Source organism: Ochotona princeps, chromosome 2, assembly GCF_030435755.1.
Source record: "Ochotona princeps isolate mOchPri1 chromosome 2, mOchPri1.hap1, whole genome shotgun sequence".
NCBI lineage: Eukaryota > Metazoa > Chordata > Mammalia > Lagomorpha > Ochotonidae > Ochotona > Ochotona princeps.
The window spans coordinates 43,048,502-43,070,386 of NC_080833.1; the positions used below are offsets into that span (position 1 = coordinate 43,048,502).

At 48.7% G+C, this 21,885-nt stretch overlaps 1 protein-coding gene across 1 annotated transcript in view; it reads right to left on the bottom strand.

Annotated features, from left to right (window-relative positions):
- Positions 1–218: 218 nt before the first annotated feature.
- Positions 219–21,885, bottom strand: part of YIPF1 (Yip1 domain family member 1) — a 57,109-nt gene continuing 35,442 nt past the window's right edge. The window contains exons 6-10 of the mRNA XM_004588690.3: positions 18,577–18,693; positions 14,927–15,093; positions 14,488–14,670; positions 9,047–9,143; positions 219–714 (exon numbers count right to left, since the gene is read on the bottom strand). Coding sequence (XP_004588747.2) covers positions 9,054–9,143; positions 14,488–14,670; positions 14,927–15,093; positions 18,577–18,693 — 557 coding nt within the window. The 3' untranslated portion in view covers positions 219–714; positions 9,047–9,053. The remainder of the gene's footprint in view (positions 715–9,046; positions 9,144–14,487; positions 14,671–14,926; positions 15,094–18,576; positions 18,694–21,885) is intronic.

Sequence of the window (21,885 nt, forward strand, 5' to 3'; positions counted from 1 at the left end):
GAAGCCAAGAGCCAGGCTCTTCTCCCAGTTTTCCCACGTGGGTGCAGGGGCCCAAGGATCTGGGCCATCTTCTGCTGCTTTCCCAGGATATAATCCAGAACCTGGATCAGAAAGTACAGCAGCTGAGATACGAATTGGTGCTCACAAGGGGTGAGATGCTGGCACTCGGAGGTAAAGGATTAGCTGCAGAGCCACCATGCCTGAAAAAAAAAAAGGCAGACATTCTATGAGGTATTTATTTTTGCAATCATTAGGTTCAGCTGCCTAGCATTAAGTCACCAAAGATAAATTTTCAAGCTCCCCAGTAACCCCAGAGTTCACACTCCCAGCAAAGCCATCCACCTGATTCCGAGAAAGGACCCTGGAAGGTGGGCTGGGTGCTTCTGGTGTGCAGGGCAGATCTCCCGGAGTGTAGGTCATCTGAGGCAGGTGGGAGGCAGATGGACACACCCCAGCATGCCCAACCCCTGTCCCTATCCCTATGTTTCATCCCAAGTCAGGGCATCATCAACGAGGGTCACAAACGGAGGCAAATGAAAGTCTCAAAGACACATGTGCTGGATGCTGCCCTCCACGCGTGTTCATGAAGCAGGTTTGCAGGCTCTAGATGAGGAGGCAGGCGCCGTGACATCCAGGGCCCTGCTGGCTGAGGTCATTCTGCTTCACTACAGAGGACACCAGGGCCCCAAACACCATGCTCCACAGACAACACAACTGGAAAATAAAAGAGAAACTCTAAAGTTAGGGAGTGCGCCCTACAGGCCAGAACTAACTTGTGTAGCTGCTACCTCTAACTCCCCAAACCTTCAGCCCTGGGCCCTAAGCAAAGATACTCAGCTGGAAGGCGATGGTTTTTAATGTTTTGCCTTATTTCCTTGGAAACCCAGCGCCCTCTGTCCCAGATTCCAAAGCTACCTCACCTGTCCTTTCTCCACATCTCTGTGGCAGCAGCTTGTCAGGTGACAGGGAAGGTGGATATGGGGAGACACTGAAGCTGTGGAAACTGGGAAACTTGCTAGTAGTGGACAACAGATTAAAGGTAATTTTTTGCATTATAGGAATTTTTAATTTTTTTCTTTAGACAACAGAAGATTTAAAAAACTCAACTTTGTGAAAGATGTATTTATTTATGTGAAAGTCACAGTTACGGGGGGGAGGGTGGTGTGGTGGGGAGAAAAATGCAGAATCTTCCAAACCATTGGCAAGGTAGGAGCCTCTTCCACGTTCCCACATGGGTGCAGAAGCCCAAACATTTGGGCCAAGTGGAATGCTGCCACTGCAGGTGATAGCTTTAGCTACTGTACCACAACGTTGACCCTTCCAAAAACTTTTAGGTGGGAGAGTGACCCAGGTAAAGACATGGTCAGATTTATAAAATTTTGAAACTCTCATTATTGTACATAGGATACAAGAAGAAAGAAAAGAGGGGCTGGTGCTGTGACATAACATGCTAATCTTCAGCCTACAGTGCCAGCTCCCACATGGAGGCTGGTTCAAGTCTCAGCTGCTCCACTTTTGATCCAACTCTCTGTTTATAGCCTGGCAAAACAGAACATGGCTCAAGGACCCTGGCTTGGAACCCTGCAATCATGTGGAAGACCTAGAAGAAACTCCTGGCTCCCAGCTTTGGACTGCCAGATTTTGCTGCAACAGCCATTTGGGAGTGAACCAGCAGATGGAATCAATCTCTCTCTCTCTCTCTCTCTCTCTCTCTCCCTGTTACTCTGACTTTGAAGCAAAATAGTTAAGTCTCTAGAATAAGAAGGAGAGGAAGTAGAAGAAGAAAAAGAAAAGAGGTGGAAAAATCCAGCAGGTTATTATTAGCAGAGTTCAAATGTGATTGGTTCCTGAACACCAGATACGGTAACGGAAGGACCAACTTCAGAAATATCTCCAAGGAGAAGGGGAAAGTCTTGCTGATGGTGACAGGGAGGCATTCACACTGATGCCGGGTTTTTAACATGAATTGCTTGGTGGGTTTCTTCATGAAGCCACCAAATACTGAGAGAGAACACAGGAGCCAGGCCCTGCTGCAGGCCCTGTGGGCGGCGGCATGCCAACTCTAAGAGAAACTCAGGTAAGCAAAGGAAATGGTTGTGAGGCCGACAGGTTTACTTCCAAGGCTAAGTCACCGTGAGGTGGAGTCACAAAGAATCAAGTCCCTCTGAAGTCAGCAACAGGAAAGCATCAGCAGGGCCCGCTATAGGGAAGATGGGTTCATGTGGCATGTCACAGGTTCGGGGCAACTGCTGCTAGGCTTTGCTGGAAATTTGTAAGAGACAGGAACGTGGAAGGAGCCGGGGGCGGGGGGCAGAGGTAGGTAGTGTTAAGCCCAGAGGAGATGAAGGAATGGGGCAGAGAAGGGCTGTTACTGCATGTCCTTCCTCCCACTTAAGAGAACAAGCCCAGAGCCAGCACCACATGAAGATGTCAGTGTGTGGCCACACCGCAAAGGTGACAGAAAGCCAGGGTGGAGAAAAGGGGCACACAGCCAGCAAAAACCCCATGCCATGCCCCCTGTGGCACCATGGCAAAGCAAACTAATCTGCTTGTGATGCTGGCATCCCATATGGGTGCCAGTTCATGTCCTGGCTGTTCCACTTCCCATCCAGTTCTCTGCTTATGGCCTGGGAAAGCAGTGGAGAATGGTTCAAGCCCTTGGCACTCTGTACCCACAAGGGAAACCAGGAGGAGGCTCTTGGCTTCTGGTTCCTGGTTTCATAACAGCTCTGCTCTAGCCATTGAGGCCATTTGGGAAGTGATCCAGTGGACGGAAGATCTCTGTGTCTCTTATCTCTGTAACTCTGCCTTTCAAATAAATAAATAAGTCTTTCAAAAATAAAATAAATGGCCTGGCACAGTGGCTCAGTGGCTAAATCCTCACTCTGCACATGCCAGGATCCTGTATGGGCACTGGTCCAAAATCCGGCTGCTCCACTTTCCATCTAGCTCCCGCTGAAACATTCCCCAAATAGCTGCAATGGCTACAACTACGCTGATCCAAAGCCAGGAGCCAGGAATATGGATGCAGGCGCCCAAGCACTTGGGTCATCCTCTGCTACTTTCCCAGGCCATAAGCAGGCAACTGGATAGGAAGCGGAACAGCCAGGACATGAACAGGCACCCAAATGGGATGCTGTCATTCGGAGGCAGATTATTAGCCAATTGAGCCATTCTGCTGGCCCCTTGCTCATCTATTATTAAAACCCTGACCACAGTGCAGTATGACTCACAGTTCCTCTGGACAAACATACCTGTCCCTGCCACCAGGAAGGCAGGGTCCCCTGTGGATGCCATCCTTCAGAGTCCCACTCCTCAAGCCAAGGCAAGGTTTCCCAGGGAAGGCCAGAGCAGAAGCGGCACTGGCCCCCAGGAGGTAAGTTAGTGGAAGTGGACAGAAAGAAGTCAGATCTTCCTTCTGCTGTTTCCGTGACAGGCAGTTTGCTGCCTCCCCGGGCCTGCAGGGCCCTGTGATGTCAAGGTTCCCCGCAGGAATCACCAAGCCAAGCCCTCTGTGGCATAGACACCACTGGGAAGGTCATGGGTGGGATGGGATGCCAGTCTTTGTCAGGGAAAGCTGGGGGTCCCATAGTAGCAGTGGAAGGGACAGGTCGGAAGTGATCAGCACCCAGGCCCTGGGCAGCACCTCTCATTGGCACAGAGACGGCCACTTCTGCCAGGCAGCTGTGAAGAAACCATTGGCGGTGCAGACCGAGCAAAGCCCGGCCATATCAGGTCTGGTGTCGCCCAGGATCCAAGGCCTTCCAGGGCTCCGGGATCCAGGCTCTTCTTGTCGCTACTAGCTCTATTGAGATGCGCGGCCACAGCCTTCCCAAGCAAAATGTACAAAAGGTAAAACTGGGAGACACCCAGACCCCTGTTGCCACCCATTTCCTTATGCCCTGTCCCTCTACACGTTGTGTCCACAGCCCACATCTTCACCTTTCCAAAGCTGAAGGAAACAGAATCCTTTTTTTTTCTCTTTTTTTTTGACAGCATCAGGAAAGGGCTCCTACCCTGCATTGAGGGTCCAAGTTCACACGATGCCCACACCCCATCAGAAGGCCTGCCCCTACTGCCTGGTCACAGAGTCGTTTTGTTCTGTGTCTCCACGGGGCTTGGGCAACAGCTGCTATATCTATGGTGCTTCCCACACAACATGGCCACTCTCTGCTGAATGTTTAATCCATTGGATGGAGGTTCCTGGACCTAAACTACGTGGACCCTCCTCCTGAGCATGGGTGAGGCCTGTGAATCGTTTCTAATCAATGGCATATGGCAAAAGTGACAGTTGTCCCTGGAGTGTTCATGCTGCATTAGTCGCAACTTCAACCCTGCCGGGAGACTAGTGACTGACTGAAGGAAGCCTTCCTGGGAAGGGGCCCACATGGCAGGCCCCACCAAGGGCTCAAGCTAATGAGCTGTCACGGGTGGAATCCTGCCAGCAAACATTCTAGCTTTCAGATGAGAGCCTGGCCCTGGCCAATCCTTTTATGGCTGCCCTGTGACAGAAGCTGAGGGCCAGGAGCAGGCGGAGAGTGCCCAGGTTCCTGACACCGTGAGAGTGCATGCCTATAAATCCACAGGGACAGCAGTGGGTCACTAACAGAGCATTCACACCCCTCACTGAGAGGTCATGCCAACTCAAGGCATTGCTGAACTAAAGCACCGCAAGACCAGCATGGGAAGGCTGCAAGGAAAAATCAGATCTATAAGGAACTGCCAATCATGGCAGCCTGGGAGTTTTAACCGTTAAAAAAAAAAAGGAAAGGAGGAGTGGGCAGTTGATGCAGTACTGAGAACACGACTTGAGACATTAAGTCCCTTATCAGAGTGGCTGATCCAGGCACTGGCTCTGTTTTCGATTCAACATCCTGCCAGTACACACCCTACAAAGCAGCAGGTGATGGTTAAAGTCCTTGGGTCCCTGCCATCCGTGTGGAAGACCCAGGTGGAGCTCCTGGCTTCAGCCTTCCCCATCCCTGGCTGTTGTGGCCATTCCAGGGAGTGAAACAGCAGAATGAAGATTTCTCTATCATTCTGCCTTGCAAATACAAAAGAAAATAAATAATTTTTTAAAGTTTTTGAATCAAAAAGTGGGTAGCCTCAGAAGCTGGTTCCTGAAGCTCTCCATTTAAGGGGCCTGCTCTAACTCTAGGAAATCGGTCTCTCCAGAGTGTGGGTCGAGCCAGGATCAGTCACAACAAAAACCAGTGCACCTTACGGAATGCCAAGGTGAAGTGACCTGTACCGGATGTGACCGCACAGTGCCCAACCAGGGAGGCAGGGGGCAGAGCCAGCAGGGGGAATGTGGGGGCCCCTGCTGGACAGCTACTCCCACTGGAGAGCGTGAGCTGGGATGGAGGCAGACCAAACTAGGCAGGGCTATAACACCTGTGGGTCTCATGTGAGCTAGATCAGGGAAAAGCCAGGCTGGGATAACTGTTCCTACTGGTGCAAGCAAAAATTAGAGTGGGTGAGGGTTGGTTGGGCTGTGCCACAGCATCAGCTGGCAGAAGCTGGCACTGGGGGCTAATTCTGCCAAGTTACACTGCAGAACCACCTGGAGAGAGCATAATCCAGGAGTGGGAGTGGCCTAGAAGGGAAATAGTGGGCTCCTCCCTCTTGGGTTACCACTCTTTCTGGAGGGCACAAAAACCAGGACAGGGCTTAGGGTGGTTAGACAGAAAGGCACCCCAACAGCATGTGTGTGGGCTGTATAGTCGGGCTGGTTGGGTTGAACTAGGCTTCAATGCTCATTGACATGTATGAGAGCTCAATGGGATGTGGGACAGACTAGACAAGTCTGCGGCACACACTGGCAAACCAGGATAGGGGGCGGGCCTGGTGGGGGTTATTGTGGGTCGCTCTGACTAGGCTGCAGCTCCCACTGGTTTATGTGAGGGCCGAGTATGCGCTGGGCAGAACCAGGCTGGACTACAACACCCATTGGTTCCAGTGGTAGACAGCACTGGAAACAGAACCGACCCAGCAATTGCAACCACCAGCTGACTGGAGCGAAGGACTGTACCAGGCCCTGTACTTGCTAGTACACACAACAGCCTAGTCTGGGAACACCTCAGACAAAGTTTCAATCTCCACAATTGAACTGCCAGACACAGAACCCTAACCATGAAAAGACAGAGGACAGAATAAGTCAGTCAACTCCTCAGCCATATGTTGGCAGTGAAAAACTGGGCAAATGGAGACTCTAAGAGGGACTATGTCAATCAGTGGATTATGCAGCGACCTCATCGTGCTTGGAGTGGCAAGACTGGCAGCAATTCATAACTGGTGAACTATCAAAACCACTTAAGCAAGTATCTCAGAGCATGCCCCACATCCGGGACTTGGGGTGGGTGGGAAACTGGGTGGGGTTTCTCCATCAATAACCCCCTTTACCCCAGATCCATGAAGGAAACAATGTGGAAATAATAGTCTTACCCACTTTCCTGTAGCCCTTGAACCTTTTTGCCCTAATTAACTATGTAAAGAATGTAACAAATAAAGAAAAAATATATATATAAAGGACCCCCCCCAAAAAACAGAAAGAAATAAGTCATCTCAGTCAGCTCACAAAACCCAGCCCCCTCATCTATACAAGGGACTTCAAAAGGTTCATAGAAACTGGAATGAGAAGACACTTATTTTTATACAAAACATTTTTTAAGTCCATGCATACATGAGATAGAAAGTTCATGGAAAATGAATACTATGAAAAGACAACACAAGGCCTGGCACGATGGTTCAATGGCTAAATCCTCGTTTAACAAGCACCACAATCCCATATGGGTGCCAGTTCATGTGCTGGCTGCTTTGCTTCCCATCCAGCTCCCTGCTTACAGCCTGGCAAAGGAGTCCAGGATCGCCCAAAGCCTTGGGACCCTACACCTGCGTGGGAGACCTGGAAGAAGCTCCTGGCTCCTGGCTTTGGATCAGCTCAGCTCTGGCCATTGTAGCCATTTGGGGAGTGAGCCAGCAGATAAAGGATCTTTCCTATATCTGCCTTTCCAATTAAGAACAAATAAATCTTAAAAAAAAAACACATGAGTTTCAATTATTTTTTTTAACTCTGAAATACTCTTTCAATTCTATCTTCCCATGAACTTCATATAGTTCTGTACAATTGGGCCAACAGGGCTGGTACAAGTGGCCAGTGATCTGAAAATATGTTGTAAAATGAAATATGAAATGCATATATTGGCTTGCCACCCAAATCTGGGCTCACCAAATTTGAGCAAGGCTCTGCCTTCTCCTGTTCCAGGCTTCCTTCACTACAGAATGAGGAGAGAACGTATCCAACACAGTAGCCTAGTGGCTTAATTCTTGCCTTGTATCTGCCAGGATCTCATATGGATGCTGGTTTGTGTGCCAACTGCTCTACTTCCCATCCAGCTTCCTGCTTGTGGCCTGGGAAAGCAGTCCAGGGTGGCCCAAAGCCTTGGGACTCTGCACCTGCCTGGGCACCTGGAAGTTCCTGGCTCCTGGCTGCTGGCTTTGGATTGGCTCAGCTCCAGCCATTACGACCACTTGGGGAGTGAACCAGTAGACAAAAAAATCTTTCTCTCTCTTCTCTCTGTAAATCTGCCTTTCCAATAAAAAATAATAACCTTAAAAAAAAAAAGAATGAGGAGGTAAGTCCTTACAATTTGCAAGGGCCCTGATTTCTTTTGCTTGCAATGTCCCACAGTCACACACCATTGGGAGGACAGCAGACTTTGACATTTGACATGGGTTCCCTTGCAGTCCATTGCCAGAACACTGTCTTACCAACAGAGTTGCTGGGAGTGCCTTGATCCCTCACGTGTTGTCAACTAGCAGGGCTGCAACCTGAATTGCTCAATGAAGAGGGGTAGGATTGTCTCTATTTGCTTAACAGCCAAAATCTTAAAAATAAAGAAAGAAAGAAGAAAGAAAGAAAGAAGGCCAAGGCAAAGTCAGTGGGAACCATAACATTTCAACATCAATCACTGGGCCCACTCTCACGGGACAGCAGGTGTGGTTTGACTAATGAATCCTTCAAGCAAGAGCCAGTAGCTTCTACGAGCACCATCTCTAATATTTACCACATAGGTTTGGCGCCCTCAGTTTATAGGCAAGCTGGTCCAGGCTCAGAAAGGTAAGCCTCCAGGCACAAGGGGGCTAGAACATGCTAGAACATGGCAAACTGAGACTTAATTTTCCTTCTGCTTGACTCCAAAGCCACTAAGAGACAGCAGTTTGGGCAGGAAGGTGAAAAAAAAAGCAAAAGTTCTTGGTGCACAGTGAGACCCCGTGTAGGCTGTGGCTGCTTAAACATTCACACCAGCTGTGTGATGGGTTCCAGAGACACACAGGCACACCCATTCCTAGTGTCTATGGGACTGACTGGTGATAAGCAGGGAAGGGCAGTACAAGGTGTAGTGGATCACAAGGTGAGTGAGGACTGGGGCAGGGCAAGGGACACTTGGACAGGTGCGACAGCAAGGGAAAAGGTGAATATGTCTGCCAATGGCTGCAAGCTCAGTACGGCTGCACCTGGGTATGCTCAGGAGGTGGAACGTAGAGGTAAGGAAGAAACCGTGGAGTTGGGTCTTCCTCCTGCATTCCAACCCATTGAGCTAACCAATGGCAGTGGAATCACCAAAAGAAACCCCCAAGAATCAGAGCAACATGAAATGTTAATAAACCTGGAGAAGTCCGCTCTGGATTAAATAGGATTTGGTGTAGACTTTTAAACCACCCATGGGGCTGCTGTTGCAATGCTAGAAAGAACAGGGGAGTAGAAGCAAGGAGACAGAAAGACCAAATGCAGGAGTTCCCTTACAGGAGGAGCTATCAGCTTGCAGTGCGTCTCTCCTGCCCACCCCATCTCTACAGCCAATAGCACGTCAATCAGCAAACAGAGCCTTTAACAAGAAGGACAGGTGTGTGGAATGCACACGCCAGCTGTTTCCCACACAGGTCCCAGGTCCTGACTGTTCCATTCACTGATGGCACAGGGCTGACACGTCTGCCCCTGGCTCACCACACCACACAGCAAGAAGAGGAAACCCCAGGCTCTTACTTTCCCATTAGCTGGACTTGGCTGCTGCCACCGTCTGGTTTGGAGTAACTGTAGCTGTTGGGAGATGGTCCATCTCAGGTGCATCGAAAAAGTATGCCTGTGGGAGGAAACCCCAAGAGAGTGAAAAACAAGGGGTCAGAGGGATGTTTTGGATACAACCCTAACGGCACTGATGGGCTTACATGGCCCACACACCTTCCCTGCCCTATCTGTCATTACGCTGAACTCCAGCATCTGCCTCACGCACCAAGCTGAGTCTCTTTTTTAAGAGTTCTCCTTTCAGCTGAAAGGAAGCTTTACAAGAAGAGAAGGAAAAAGGAGAGAGAAAGAGAGAGAGAGAGAGAAAGAGAGAGAGAGAGACATATTTTGCTGGTTCACCCAAATGGCCACGATATCTGCAGCTAAGCCAGTCTGAAGCTAGGTACCTGGAGCTTCTTCCTGGTTTCCCACATAGGTGTAGGGTCCCAAGAACTTCAGTCATCCTTCACTGCTTTCCCATGCAACAAGTAGGGAGCTGGATCAGAATGAGAGCAGCCAGAACATGAACATGTGCTGACACCACAGGCAGACACTTAACCTACCACATCATTACAACGCCCCGCTCGGCTGCATCTTACTAAAATTAAGGAACCATTTTCTGAGCACTTACTATATTCACACGGCATGACTTCAGCTTCACAACAATCCTATCTGATAGCTTTGACTGTCCTCATTGGATAGGTGAAGAGGCTGAGGCTTGGAGAGGCGGTCGGTTTGGCAGGTGCATGTGGCACTCGAGTGTGAGTCTGCCAGAACACCCAGAGCATCTTTTCCATCACCTCAGGGGCAGAGGATGTGTCCTTCTTTGTTCTTGTGTCACCACATCTCACACAGGGCCTGGCACGGCACGTAAACACGTGGTACTTCAATGTACCCACATGGGAGACTCAAATGAAGCTCCTTCCTCCTGGCTTCCATTGGGGGCATTTGGGAGTGAATCAGTAGATGGATAATCTCTCTTCCTGTTCTCTAACTCTGCTTTCCGAATAAATAACTCTTTATTTATTCGGAAAGGCAGAGTTACAACAGAGAGAAAGACATCTTCCATTTGCTGATTTACTCCTCAAATGGCCACAATGCCTGGATTGGGCTAATCCAAATCCAAGAGCTTCTTCTGGGTCTCCCTTGTGGGTTCAGGAGCCCTAGCATTTGGACCATCTTCTGCTGTTTCCCCAGATGAATTAGCAGGGTGCTAGTTCATTAGTGGAGAAGCAGGAACATGAACCAGCACCCAAAAGGGATGCCAGCACTGCAGGCATAGGTTTAAACCTTAGCATTAGCCCCATAAAGTAAATCTGAAAAGATCTGAAGACTTCCTGCTTGTCTCAAATTATAATTCTTATGGTAGCCCAGGCAAAATACCAATCCTGCTGGCTGTTCTATGGAAAGACAACCCTGTCTGATGATCAACAACTGCCTTTGGCTATGGGTGCCAGCAAAAATTTACAAAGCCAAGCCCAGCCCTGTTTTCCAACCAGCCAGCTCTGCACTGGCCAGGAGGGGGCAGCAATGCAACACAGTGGAGCTTCCTCTGCATTCCTGCTCCAGAAGCGCAACACCCCTTTCCCAATACTTGTCCAGAGGCCACCTCGGGCTGCAGAATATCTCTAGCTCCCCATATTCCCAGAGCAACTGGTGACGTTTAACAGGCCTCCATCCCAGGGCCCCTCCATTCAGCTTCTGTCTGTGGGCAGGGAAAATTCAGTCTCTAACTTCAGGAGAGGACAGAAGCCACACCACCCACATGAACCCCAGCTCTGCCTCTAGTTCTTGCAGGTGCATGGTGCCAGGTAGCCCCAGGATGCAGGAACGGTGTCTTCCTCTCAGGCCAGTGGGGGAGATGCTCATCACAAGGAACAAGGCAAGGGGTCCAGGTTTGGGCAATTCACCCACTCCCAGTTTTCATATCTGTAAAAGGAGAAGCCTGGAAAAGATCATCTCAAAGGACTGTTCCCCAGACAGGTGCTATTTCTCTAACTCTTTAATTGACAAATGCTTGACAACTACAGCTACCACAAGAAAGTAGTGGTTGTGCACCAGGTATATACACACTCAGTCACTAATTCATGGAGAAATCCTACTGCAATTATTCTCCCATTCTAACTATGAGAAGACAGAGACTCACACAGTCTCCCAGGCTACACAGCTGTGCACCTCTCCTGGGACTCCCACCTGATCGTGCATGCTCTTCTCGTCCCTAGGACAGCCTGTCACTTGGCATCTAGTCTATGCCCAGCCCAGGTCTAGGCACTGTGGAGGCCTTGGGACTGAACAGGTGGCCTTCCAAGGGTAGGGGCAGGGTGCAGGGCCCCTGTACTCTCAGCAGCGCCCACCACCAGCCCGACCAGCCAAGTCCTGCCTTCCAGGTGCGTCCCTAACTGAACCCACCAGGAATGTTTGTGTGCAATCACTGAGAACTTGTCCCACCACCACTTATTGCAGACATAGGACTGTCACACACCTCACTACACCTGTCTGCCTTCCCCTGGGGAGACCGGGGATGCCATGCTGTCTGCTTCAGACAGTATCTCTCTCCATTGTCAACTCCCCTATGACCCTCCAATAATACTAACACTGTCTTCCACTTGTTAATTGTCCTATTTGTCATATGCAAACATCATTTAGTCCTCACAACATTAACAATCTTACTGTAACATGCATGACCAACTCCTTTTCTGTTGTTATTAAGCGAAGAGGTAGGAGGGAGGGTACAATGAAGGCCAGGAGAACATCTCTGTGGTTCAGTCTGCCCCACTTCTCTGAGTCCCTTGCAGGATACTGCTTCCTGCTCTCCACCCATTTTCCAACCCAGTACAGAGGGAGCAAAAGATTCAAGAGGGAATTGGGGAAGTGCCAGTAGAGGGAGCAGAGAAAGGGCCCTGGTGTTAGAGTGCGAGGCCTGAGCTCTGGCCCAAAAGTGAGTTGTGTGCTCCAGGGCCACTCTCCTGGGATACAGGGCAGCATCCTTGCAAGGCCCTTTTAGCCATAGAGAAAGAACACTGCCCACTATCAGCATCCCGTGCCACGGCAGGGCCACGGTCATGGACAAACCCAGAGACATATCACCTGACAGCTGTGATAGGCATCAGGTCTCACTCTTGGAGCTGCACACTGTATGGATCTAGACAAACTTACGAGGGTGTTCAGAAAGTTTGTACAAAAGTGAGCCATTATGGCACAGCAAATTAAGCTGCTGCCTGCAGAGGTAGCATCCCACTTGGGCATCGGTTCAAGTTCCGGCCGCTCTACTTTCAATCCAGCTTCCTAGCAATGCATCTGAGAAAGCAACAGAAGATGGTCCAAGCAACTGGACCTCTGCACTCACGTGGAAGACCCAGAAGAAGCTGCTGGCTCCTGGCTACTTGGGGAGTAAACCAGTGAACAGAAGATGTTTCTCTCTGTCTCTCCTCTCTGTATATCTGCCTTTCCAATTAAAAAATAAGTCATTTTATAAAAGATGTATTTATTTATTTGAAAGTCAGAGTTACAAAGAGAGAGACAGAGAGAGCTCTTTTGGCCACTGGTTCACTCTGCAAATGAACATAATGCCAGACCGTGCCAGAACAAAGTTAGGATCCAGGAGCTTTTTCCTGGTCTCCTATGTGGGTACAGGAGCCCAAACACTTGGGCCACCTTCCACTGCTTTTCACAGGCACAATTAACAGAGAGCTGGACCAGAAGTAGAGCAGCTAGGACACTAATTAGTGTCCAAACAGGACGCTGGCATCATAGGCAGCAACTTAACCTCCTGTGCCACAATGCTGGCCCCACAACTTGGCACGTCTTTTGAGATCCATTCAGTGGTTAACTATCAGGATCTTATTCATACATTTAATGAGACACAGTCATCCCTACAAAAGCCTTATATAAACACTGATTCCCACAACTGTAAAACTTGACCAACGGTCTTGACACCTGCAGGGTGGACATTTCCTAAGTGTCCCAAGACATCTTTCTTTCCTTTATCAGTGACTTTAACACTGTGGGCTCCAGCTATTCTCAAAACCCAACAGGGTTTGTTAAGGCCATGGGCAGCAAAATCAGTACAGAGCGTGGAAAACCATGTCTCCTTAACGTCTAAAGGACAGAGCCTGACTAACAGATACCTGTGAGACAAGTTCTATGGGACGTGCTTGATATAGAGATTGTATTTGATCCTCAGAACAATACTACATGGCAGGAAATATTAAACCCATATGAGGAAATTACATAACAAACCTGGTATTCTATCTGGGCCTCACCCAAAAGCATAACCTTCCCTAAAAAGAAACCTAAACACAGAAACTCAAAAACTAGTTCATGTGTTGTTCCATTTAAAAATAACTCCACTTTCCCACTCCTGACTTCGATCTCCAGCTTTGTAAGTACGTAACTATAAAACTCAAAGATCACTAGGAAGCTATTCAAGGTAGAATCTTCCTATTCCTGGCTGGCACAATAGCTCAACTGGCTAATCTTCCACCTTCAAACACCGGCGTCCTGTATGGGTGCTGGCTCGTGTCCCAGCTGCTCCACTTCCCATCCAGCTCCCTGCTTGTGGCCTGGGAAAGCAGTCAAACATGGACCAAAGCCTTGGGACCTTTGTACCCACATGGAAGACTAGGAAGAAGCTCCTGGCTCCTGGCCTTGGATTGGCTCAGTTCTGGCTGTTGTGGCCACTTGGGGAGTGAACAAAAGGATGGAACATCTTTTCCTCTGCCTCTCCTTCTCTCTGAAAATCTGACTTTCCAATAAAAATAAATAAAATCTTTTTTTTAAAAATCCTCCTATCCCAACTCTGTACCCAGGCACTCACACCTGTTGGGACTTGGCGCTGACCAGCTGACAGAGATGAAGCAAAACTAGAGAGTGCAACCAAGCTTTCGTGATTTTACTGCCTTGCGTCTAACACAGTTCATTTAAAGTGATCTCTGCTTCTCAGAGTCAGTTTTAAGTGACTCATTCTAACAGTTTGAGGTCTTTCAGCATGCACATAAACACCACACTGACAGGGGCAACATTCTGGTGAACAGATTAAGCTGTAGCCTGTAATACCAACATTCTCAGCATCTCATATGGATGCCAGTTTGAGCTCCAGCTGCTCCACTTCCAATCCAGCTCCCTGTTAATGCACCAAGGAAAACAGCAGAAAATGGTCCAAGCCTTTGGGTCCCTGCTATCTGTGTAGGAGACCTAGAGGAAGCTCCTGGCTCCTGGCTTTGACCTGACCCAGTCCTAGCTACTGTGGCCATTTGGGGAGCAGGCAGAAGATCTCTCCCCTCTGTTTCTCCCTCTCTCTGTAGTTCTGCCTTTTACATAAAAACAAACAAATCTTTTTTTAAAAAAAAAAGAAAGAGAGCAAGAAAGGAGGGAAGACAGGAAGACAGAAAACTCAGCACCTGAACCTGGGAACGAGACCGTACCAGGCAGCCCACCGAGAGAAGCATATGCAGCAACACGACCGTCATGATGGTGGCCAAGGCAATGCGCCGGTTATCCTCGCGAACAGCTGGCCAAAACGTCATCGCCAGCACAGACCCCGAGATGCCCAGGGCGATCAGGACCAGAATCCAGCGCACAGCTCTCTGAGGGATGATCCACAGGATCTGAAAGAAGAGAAAGGCTGGGAGGCAGGGCTGCTTCGAGTCATATCAGCGGGGCATTTGTGCACCAAGGCGCCAAGGTGGCTAGAGGTTCCCAGGTCAATCTGCCACTCCACCCCTAGCCCTGCCCGCTGGAGGGCAGCCCCAGCCCTTTCTGAACTCAAGGCCTCCACAATAGGGGCCCCAGGGTGGGGCAGGCAGCTGGCTGGCTGCTCAGTCCTTGCTCACTCCCAACTCGCTCATCACACAGGATACTCACCGCTGTGGGGATGTAGATGAACAGTGAGTACCCGTAGACACACACGATCTCCAGGAACGAGTAGGAAACGATGTTCATAACCTTGCTGTTTCTCCACAGCAGGAAGCCCCAGAGTGCCAGGGGGACCAGCCAGGCATAGGCATAGATGACTGTGGCCGCTATGGACACTGAGGACACCGAGACACCCATTTCAGCCTCCTTTCTCAGAGCACTTCCCACACCTGCCATCCTCAGGCCCCCAGCCTGGGCTCGTGACCCCAGCCTATACCTCACCCTGAGCCAGCCCCGAAGGTGACATGGAGCAAGGACTTTAAATGCCTGCTGCATGAATGAGTCTTTGGCACTCAGTGTTGTGGTGATGACCAAGGGTCTCTCACATGGTGCTCATCAGTCCTTTAATGGCAACTAATGTTTGGAAGGAATTTGAATTATGTGACTGAACTACTTCAAAGGATCATATTGCAATATACTGAGCACTTCAACCAGGGAAAAGCCAACTGGCCCCTTCTCACTATGGCAAGAGCAAGAGCAATACTAGTTTCTTTTAAAATTGACTCTATATTTCATTTTTTCTAAAGGATGTAATTATTTAGCTGAAAAACAGAGTTAGAAAGAGAGAGACCTGCAGTGCCCAGGACTGGGCCAGACTGAAACCAGGAGCCTCATCCGGGTCTCCCATATGGATGGCAGGAGCCCAAACACCTGGGCCACCCTGAGAGGGCCAGCAGCTGAGCTACTGGTACATACACAACATCACTTCCTGCCACTGAAGTGCCCAGCCAAAGAGGGCAAGGACAGATAAAGACCCTCTGGGGCTTCCAAATCATCAGGCAGGGCAGGTCACTCTGTGTCAAGCCACCAACACATGCACCTGAGCAGAGGTTAACACACACCATCCAGAGAGCTACTCACTTGTCTATCTTCCTTCACTTGGCTACTGAGCTACTTGAAGGAGAGTTCCAATCTCACAGATAACATTCACTGAGTTAAATCCAAATCAAGTTATCTGATGGAATCTTGAGTCTGACTCCACGAGGGAGATGGGAAGAGAAAATGGATAGGAAAGGGAAGGGAAGGGAAGGGAGGCAAGGAGGATACACAAGTTCTCTCTCACACACTTAAACAGACAGCAATAGGTAACACTCACAGAACTCTTTTCTGTACAAATGCTAAACGCCTTACATGTTCTAACTTTTTTTTTTTAGATTTATTTATTTTTATTGCAAAGTCAGATATATAGAGGAGGAGAGACAGAGAGGAAGATCTTCCGTCCGATGATTCACTCCCCAAGTGACCGCAACAGCCAGTGCTGTGCCAATCCGGAACTTCTTTCTGGGTCTCCCATGCGGGTGCAGGGTCCCAAGGCTTTGGGCCTTCCTCGACTGCTTTCCCAGGCCACAAGCAGGGAGCTGGATGGAAAGTGGAGCAGCCAGGATTAGAACCGGCGCCCATATGGGATCCCGGGGTGCGTTCAAGGTGAGGACTTTAGCTGCTAGGCCACGGTGCTGGGCCCGTTCTCTTTTTTCAAAAAGGTTCATTTGTTTTTAATTGGAAATTCAGGTTTACAAAGAGAAGGAGGGACAGAGTTCAGAGAGATCTTCCATCTGCTTGTTTACTCCCCAAGTGGCCGCAATAGCTCAATCTGAAGCCAGGAGCCAAGAGCCTCTTCCAGGTCTCCCATGCGGGCACCGGGTCCTAAGGCTTTGGGCCATCCTCCACTGTTTTCCCAGGTCACAAGTAGGGAGCTGGATGGGAATTGGAGCAGCTAGGATATGAACCAGCATCCATATGGGATCCTAGCACATGCAAAGCAAGGATTTAGCCATTATACTATAGTGCTGGGCCCCTAACTCTTTATTTGTACAATAGCCTATAGTACAAGCACTATTATTTCCATTTGATTAAGGAAAACTCTGAGGCCAAAAGGAATAAAACAACTGCCCCAAAAGGTAGAAGCAAGTGAATGAAGGATCTTTCTGCCACAGCTCTGGCTCCAGGGTCAGGTTCTCCCCATGGCTATCTGTAGCCTCTCCCCAGGAGAGTACACAGGGAGTGAGGCAGGGCTTGGAGGAAGCACTCAGTGTCCTACAAGCTCACACGTACTCCTGGGTGATTGTCACTGCCACGTTCCAGCACTGTTGTTTTAACTATTCAAAACTTACACAACCAAGAAAGGAAGGTTTAAAACTAGAGGGGCCAGCATAATGGCTCAACTGGATGATCCTCCATCCCCTAAGTACTAGCATCCCATATGGGTGCCATTTCATGTCCCAGCTGCTCCACTTCCCATCCAGCTCCCTGTTTGTGGCCTGGGAAAGCAGTGGAGGACAGCCCAAGGCCTTGGGACCCTGTAGCTATGTGGGGGACACTGAAGAGGCTCTTGGCTCCTGGCTTCAGATTGGCTCAGCTCAGCTCCGTGAACCAGCAGATGCAAGATCTTTCTGTCTCTCCTTCTCTCTACAAATCTGCCTTTCCAATGAAAATAAGTGAATCTTCAACAAACAAACAAAACCCCTACAATGGAGGGGTAGAGATTAGCCCCAGTGGTTAAGATGCAGTGAGGACTTCCTGAACCCCATGTTGGAGTATCTGATTCCTAGCTCCAGTTTCCTGCTGTACATGCCCAGGGAAGCCACAGTGATGGCTCAATAGCTGGGACCTGCCACACATGGGGGAGACTTGGAGCACCAGGTTCCCAGCTTCTGTGTCTTGCCCACTTCCTCCCAGGATTTATGGGCATGTTGGATGTGTACCAGAGGATGGCAGCACCGTCTCTTACAAACAAAATAAAACAAAACAACAAGGATGCCAATTTCCAAGCCTGTCACCAGGACACACCTATTTCTGCTTCTCTCCTTGGAACCCTGTCATTGGCAGTCTTCCCTTTGGCGAAGCTGCTAATGGAGCAAGCTTTGGCATCAACTATCAGCTTTCCTGGGCCCATTATGTGCTTCATCATTAGCGGTTACAGACTCTGCCAGCTGGTTGGACCATCAGAACGTCTGTGACAATGTCCCTATTGTTTCTAACATGAACGACGCTACAAAGGAGGCCTTCATGCATACTGCTTCTATTTATTTTATGCATTTTTCTTAGAATAGATTCTAAGTGCAACTGGGCTTGCCCTATGGCTTTCCAAAGACTGTGTGGGCTTGCAACATAGGGATGGACTTCATGCCACTGAACTATACATAGTATGTTATTGTATTTTATCACAGCTGAAAACAAATTATGTGGATTAAGAGAATCTAAGCCAGTAGCTGTGTTGGAGCTCTAAACAACAAAGGGAGAGCCTGCAGCACCTAGAGACGGCCCAAGAGCTCAGTGGGTGGGGCTGGCATGGTGCAGAGGCATAAGCCGCCACCTGCAACATTGAAATCCCATCTGGGCGCTGGTTCAAATTCTGATTGCTTCACTTTCAGTCTAGCGCCCCTCAAATGTACCTGGAAAAGCAGTAGACGACAGTCTAAGTTGCTTGAACCCTTGCTACCCAGGTGGGAGACCCGATAGGAGTACTAGGCTCCTGGCTTCATGCTGGTCCAACACAGCGTGTTGTAGGCATTTGAGGAGTGAACCAGCAGATAGAAGATCTTTCTCTCTTCTGTCTCTCTCCCACTCTATGGAAGGATCCACATGAGGCATTAACCAACCTTTGCGGAACTCAGGCACATAGTGGTATGTCTTCTCTCCCAGATGGATTAGGAAGTTGGAAAGATTTCCACTAATTGCTATGGTGAAGACCAGTGTAGCACAAATCCAAAAGGGGCCTACAAAGGAAAGCAGAATATTCAGAAACAAGAAAATAAAGCTCTCTGGTGAGTCCAGAATAATTTCTCTCCCTCTCCCTATTCATGTAGGCAAGCAAAAATGAATTTTTGGATGTCACCAGCACTTAGTTCATGGGGAATTTCTTTGTTAAAAGGTAACAGCACAACTCATTAACTAGCTGCCTGAAAGACCAGGGATTAGAATCCGAAGGACAAAACATCTTCCACAATTAGGCGACTGCGGACACTGACTTGTGTGGCTAGCGGCTTGCACAGGAGGCTCGTCACACACATTCACTGCCACTTGGCATTTGTATTCCATCAGAGCTCAAGAAGCAAAGATGATTTCCCTTACCCAACGCCACCCAATGCCAAGGCCAAAGAAAAGTGAGTTAAACCAGGTAGGTCCTTCTGCAGGGTAAACAAAGAGCAGGGCACACACAACACAGCACAGAGCTAGCTTAGACTAGTCAGCTGGTCCAGTTTGTGTGTGTGTGTGTGTGTGTGTGAGAGAGAGAGAGTCTCTTTTTTTCTTTTACAGTGACAAAGTAATACCTGTACATAGCTCAGTATTCAAGAGGCACAGACTATACAGAAAAGTGGCCTCCCCTTGCACCTCTGCGCCCTAAGAGCTGCTTCCCTTCTCCCCACACACACCCAGAGCTTGTCATGGTAACCAGTTTCTGGACTCGTGCCAGAAACATTAGTCACATATAAGCAGACACACATCTATGTGTATGCGCGTGTTTCATACAGAAGAGAACATACATTCTATCCTGCTGTGCACCATTCTGCCTTGGACTCACAGAATCTAAAGATCCTATCACTGCATTTCCTAAGGATCAGCAGATGGGGATTGGCACTGTTGTAAGTAAAGCTGCTTGTGATGCTGGCATCTCATATGGGCACTAGTTCTAGTCTCAGCTGTTCCATTTCTGATCCAGCTCCTTGCTAAAGAGGTGGGAAAGCAGCGGAGGATGCCCCAAGTGCTTGGGCCCCCGCACCCACATGGGAGACCAGAAAGAAGGTCCGGGCTTGTGGCTTCCACAGGGTCCAGCCCCAGCTGATGTGGCTATTTGGGAAATGAGCCAGTGGATGGAAGATGGACCTCTCTCTGTCTTCTCTCTCTCTTCCTCTGTCTGGAACTCTATTTTTCAAATAAATTTTTACAAATAAATCACCTTCAGTGATGGACTTTTGACTATTTGTGAGGAACTATATTTTTGTGATAATATGGAGGGAGGAGGGGTGAGGGGAGGGGGTAGAAGAAATCCCAGAGCCTAAGGAACTATATCATATAATAATAATAATAATAATAGATTGAAAATGTAAATCCTTAAAACATTATTTTAAAAAAGAATATGGGGGCTGGAATTTGCAGGCTGCTTCCACCTATGACACCAGCATCCCATACAGTTTGAGTTTGGCTGATCTACTTTTTTTTTGAAACATTAAGAGGATAAGGAACATGTTTCTTTTCCTTTTTTTAAGATTTATTTTATTTTTATTAGAAAGGAAGATATACAGAGAGAAGGAGAGACAGCGAAGAAGATCTTTCATCCGATGATTCACTCCTCAAGTGACTGCAATGGCCAGTGCTGCACTGATCCAAAGAGGAGCCAGGAACTTCCTCCAGGTCTCCCACACGGGTGCAGGGTTTCAAGGCTTTGGGCTGTCCTTGACTGCTTTCCCAGGCCACAAGCAGGGAGCTGGATGGGAAGTGGAGCAGCCGGGATTAGAACCGGCTTCCATATGGAATCCTGGCACATTCAAGGCAAGGACTTTAGCTGCTAGGCCACGGCGTGAGGCCCTGATCCACTTCTGATTCAGCTCCTTGCTAATACACCTGGGAAAGCAGCAGAAGACGGCCTAAGTGCTTAGGCCGCTGTACCCACACAGGAGACCCAGGAGAAGCTCCAGGCTCCAGCACTAACGCCATGTGGAGGGTGAACCAGAGGATGGAAGCTCTCTCTCTGCTCTCTATAATTCTTTCAAGCAAATTAAAAAGTAAACATAAATAAATTAAAATCTTACAAAAGAGAGATATAAGAAATCAACCACAAAAAATAAACACTCATTGTTAGATGCAAGAACAAAGCTGACTTTATGCTGTGTTGATGGGCTGAGATGACCCAGCCACACGCATGTAAGCGGCCCAGCAATAAACTAACACAAAACATCAGATAGCAGTGACAGTTACTAGCACCCACTGCCCTTGAGGTCCCGGGCGAGAGGCTGGGGACACAGCACTGCCTCATGCACAGTCAAGCATAGGCATGCTGGGGGGAGAGACAATAAAGTACCTAATCAGGGAACTGGCATTGTGGTGCAGCGAGTAAAACCTCCACCTGTTAAAGACATACAGTGGGATCCAAGAGCGATCTTGACAGCCTCTTAACAGGAGGTCATATGCACAGAGCAGGGGGGGACCCCAGAGTGAAGCAGGAGGACAGGAGGAAGCTTGTATCCCAACCCTGGAGACTCCTGGATCCTCACCAAGGACTATCACTATGGGCACCAAGGACTATATCCCAACAGCCAAGGAGACCATGAGGAATTGGAATGCCCTCGTAGGCCGAGAACTCTGAGGTCATCCATTCCCTATCAGATCTCCCACACGGGATGGAAGAGGCCCAGATCCTTCCTCACAGGACCTAATGACATCGGAACAACAGCCAGGAGCCCTGAGCAATCCTCAGAACCAGAACAGTAAACTTCCTTTGGGACTTAGGACAGGAGCTTTTTCTGGTCTTTACCTAGTTACAACTTTGGCTTCCCACCCCTCTCTTGCAATGACCATCAGAGTCACTCTGGAGCAACCCCCCCAAAAAAATTAGATCAAATAGACAGAGACCAATAAGGAAAGCTTAGAATAAACAGGAAACAGCTTAGACTCCCATATACCTTACTAGGTGGGTCACAAAGATTAGTTACTCCTCACTAAGGTATTGAAGATTTTTCTGCACACCCCTCCTAAAACTGTTCTGCTCCTCAACTGTTAATATTTGGCATGTTTGAGTGATAAGCCTGTTTGGACTATCCTAAAATTCGAAAAGTTCAGTAGAAATCACACTTGAATGCTATAAGCTGCTAAATATAAAAATGAAAATAGAAACGAGACAGCTGAATAATACCCTATAACCATTTTTTAAAAGATTTATTTATTTTTATTACAATGTCAGAAATACAGAG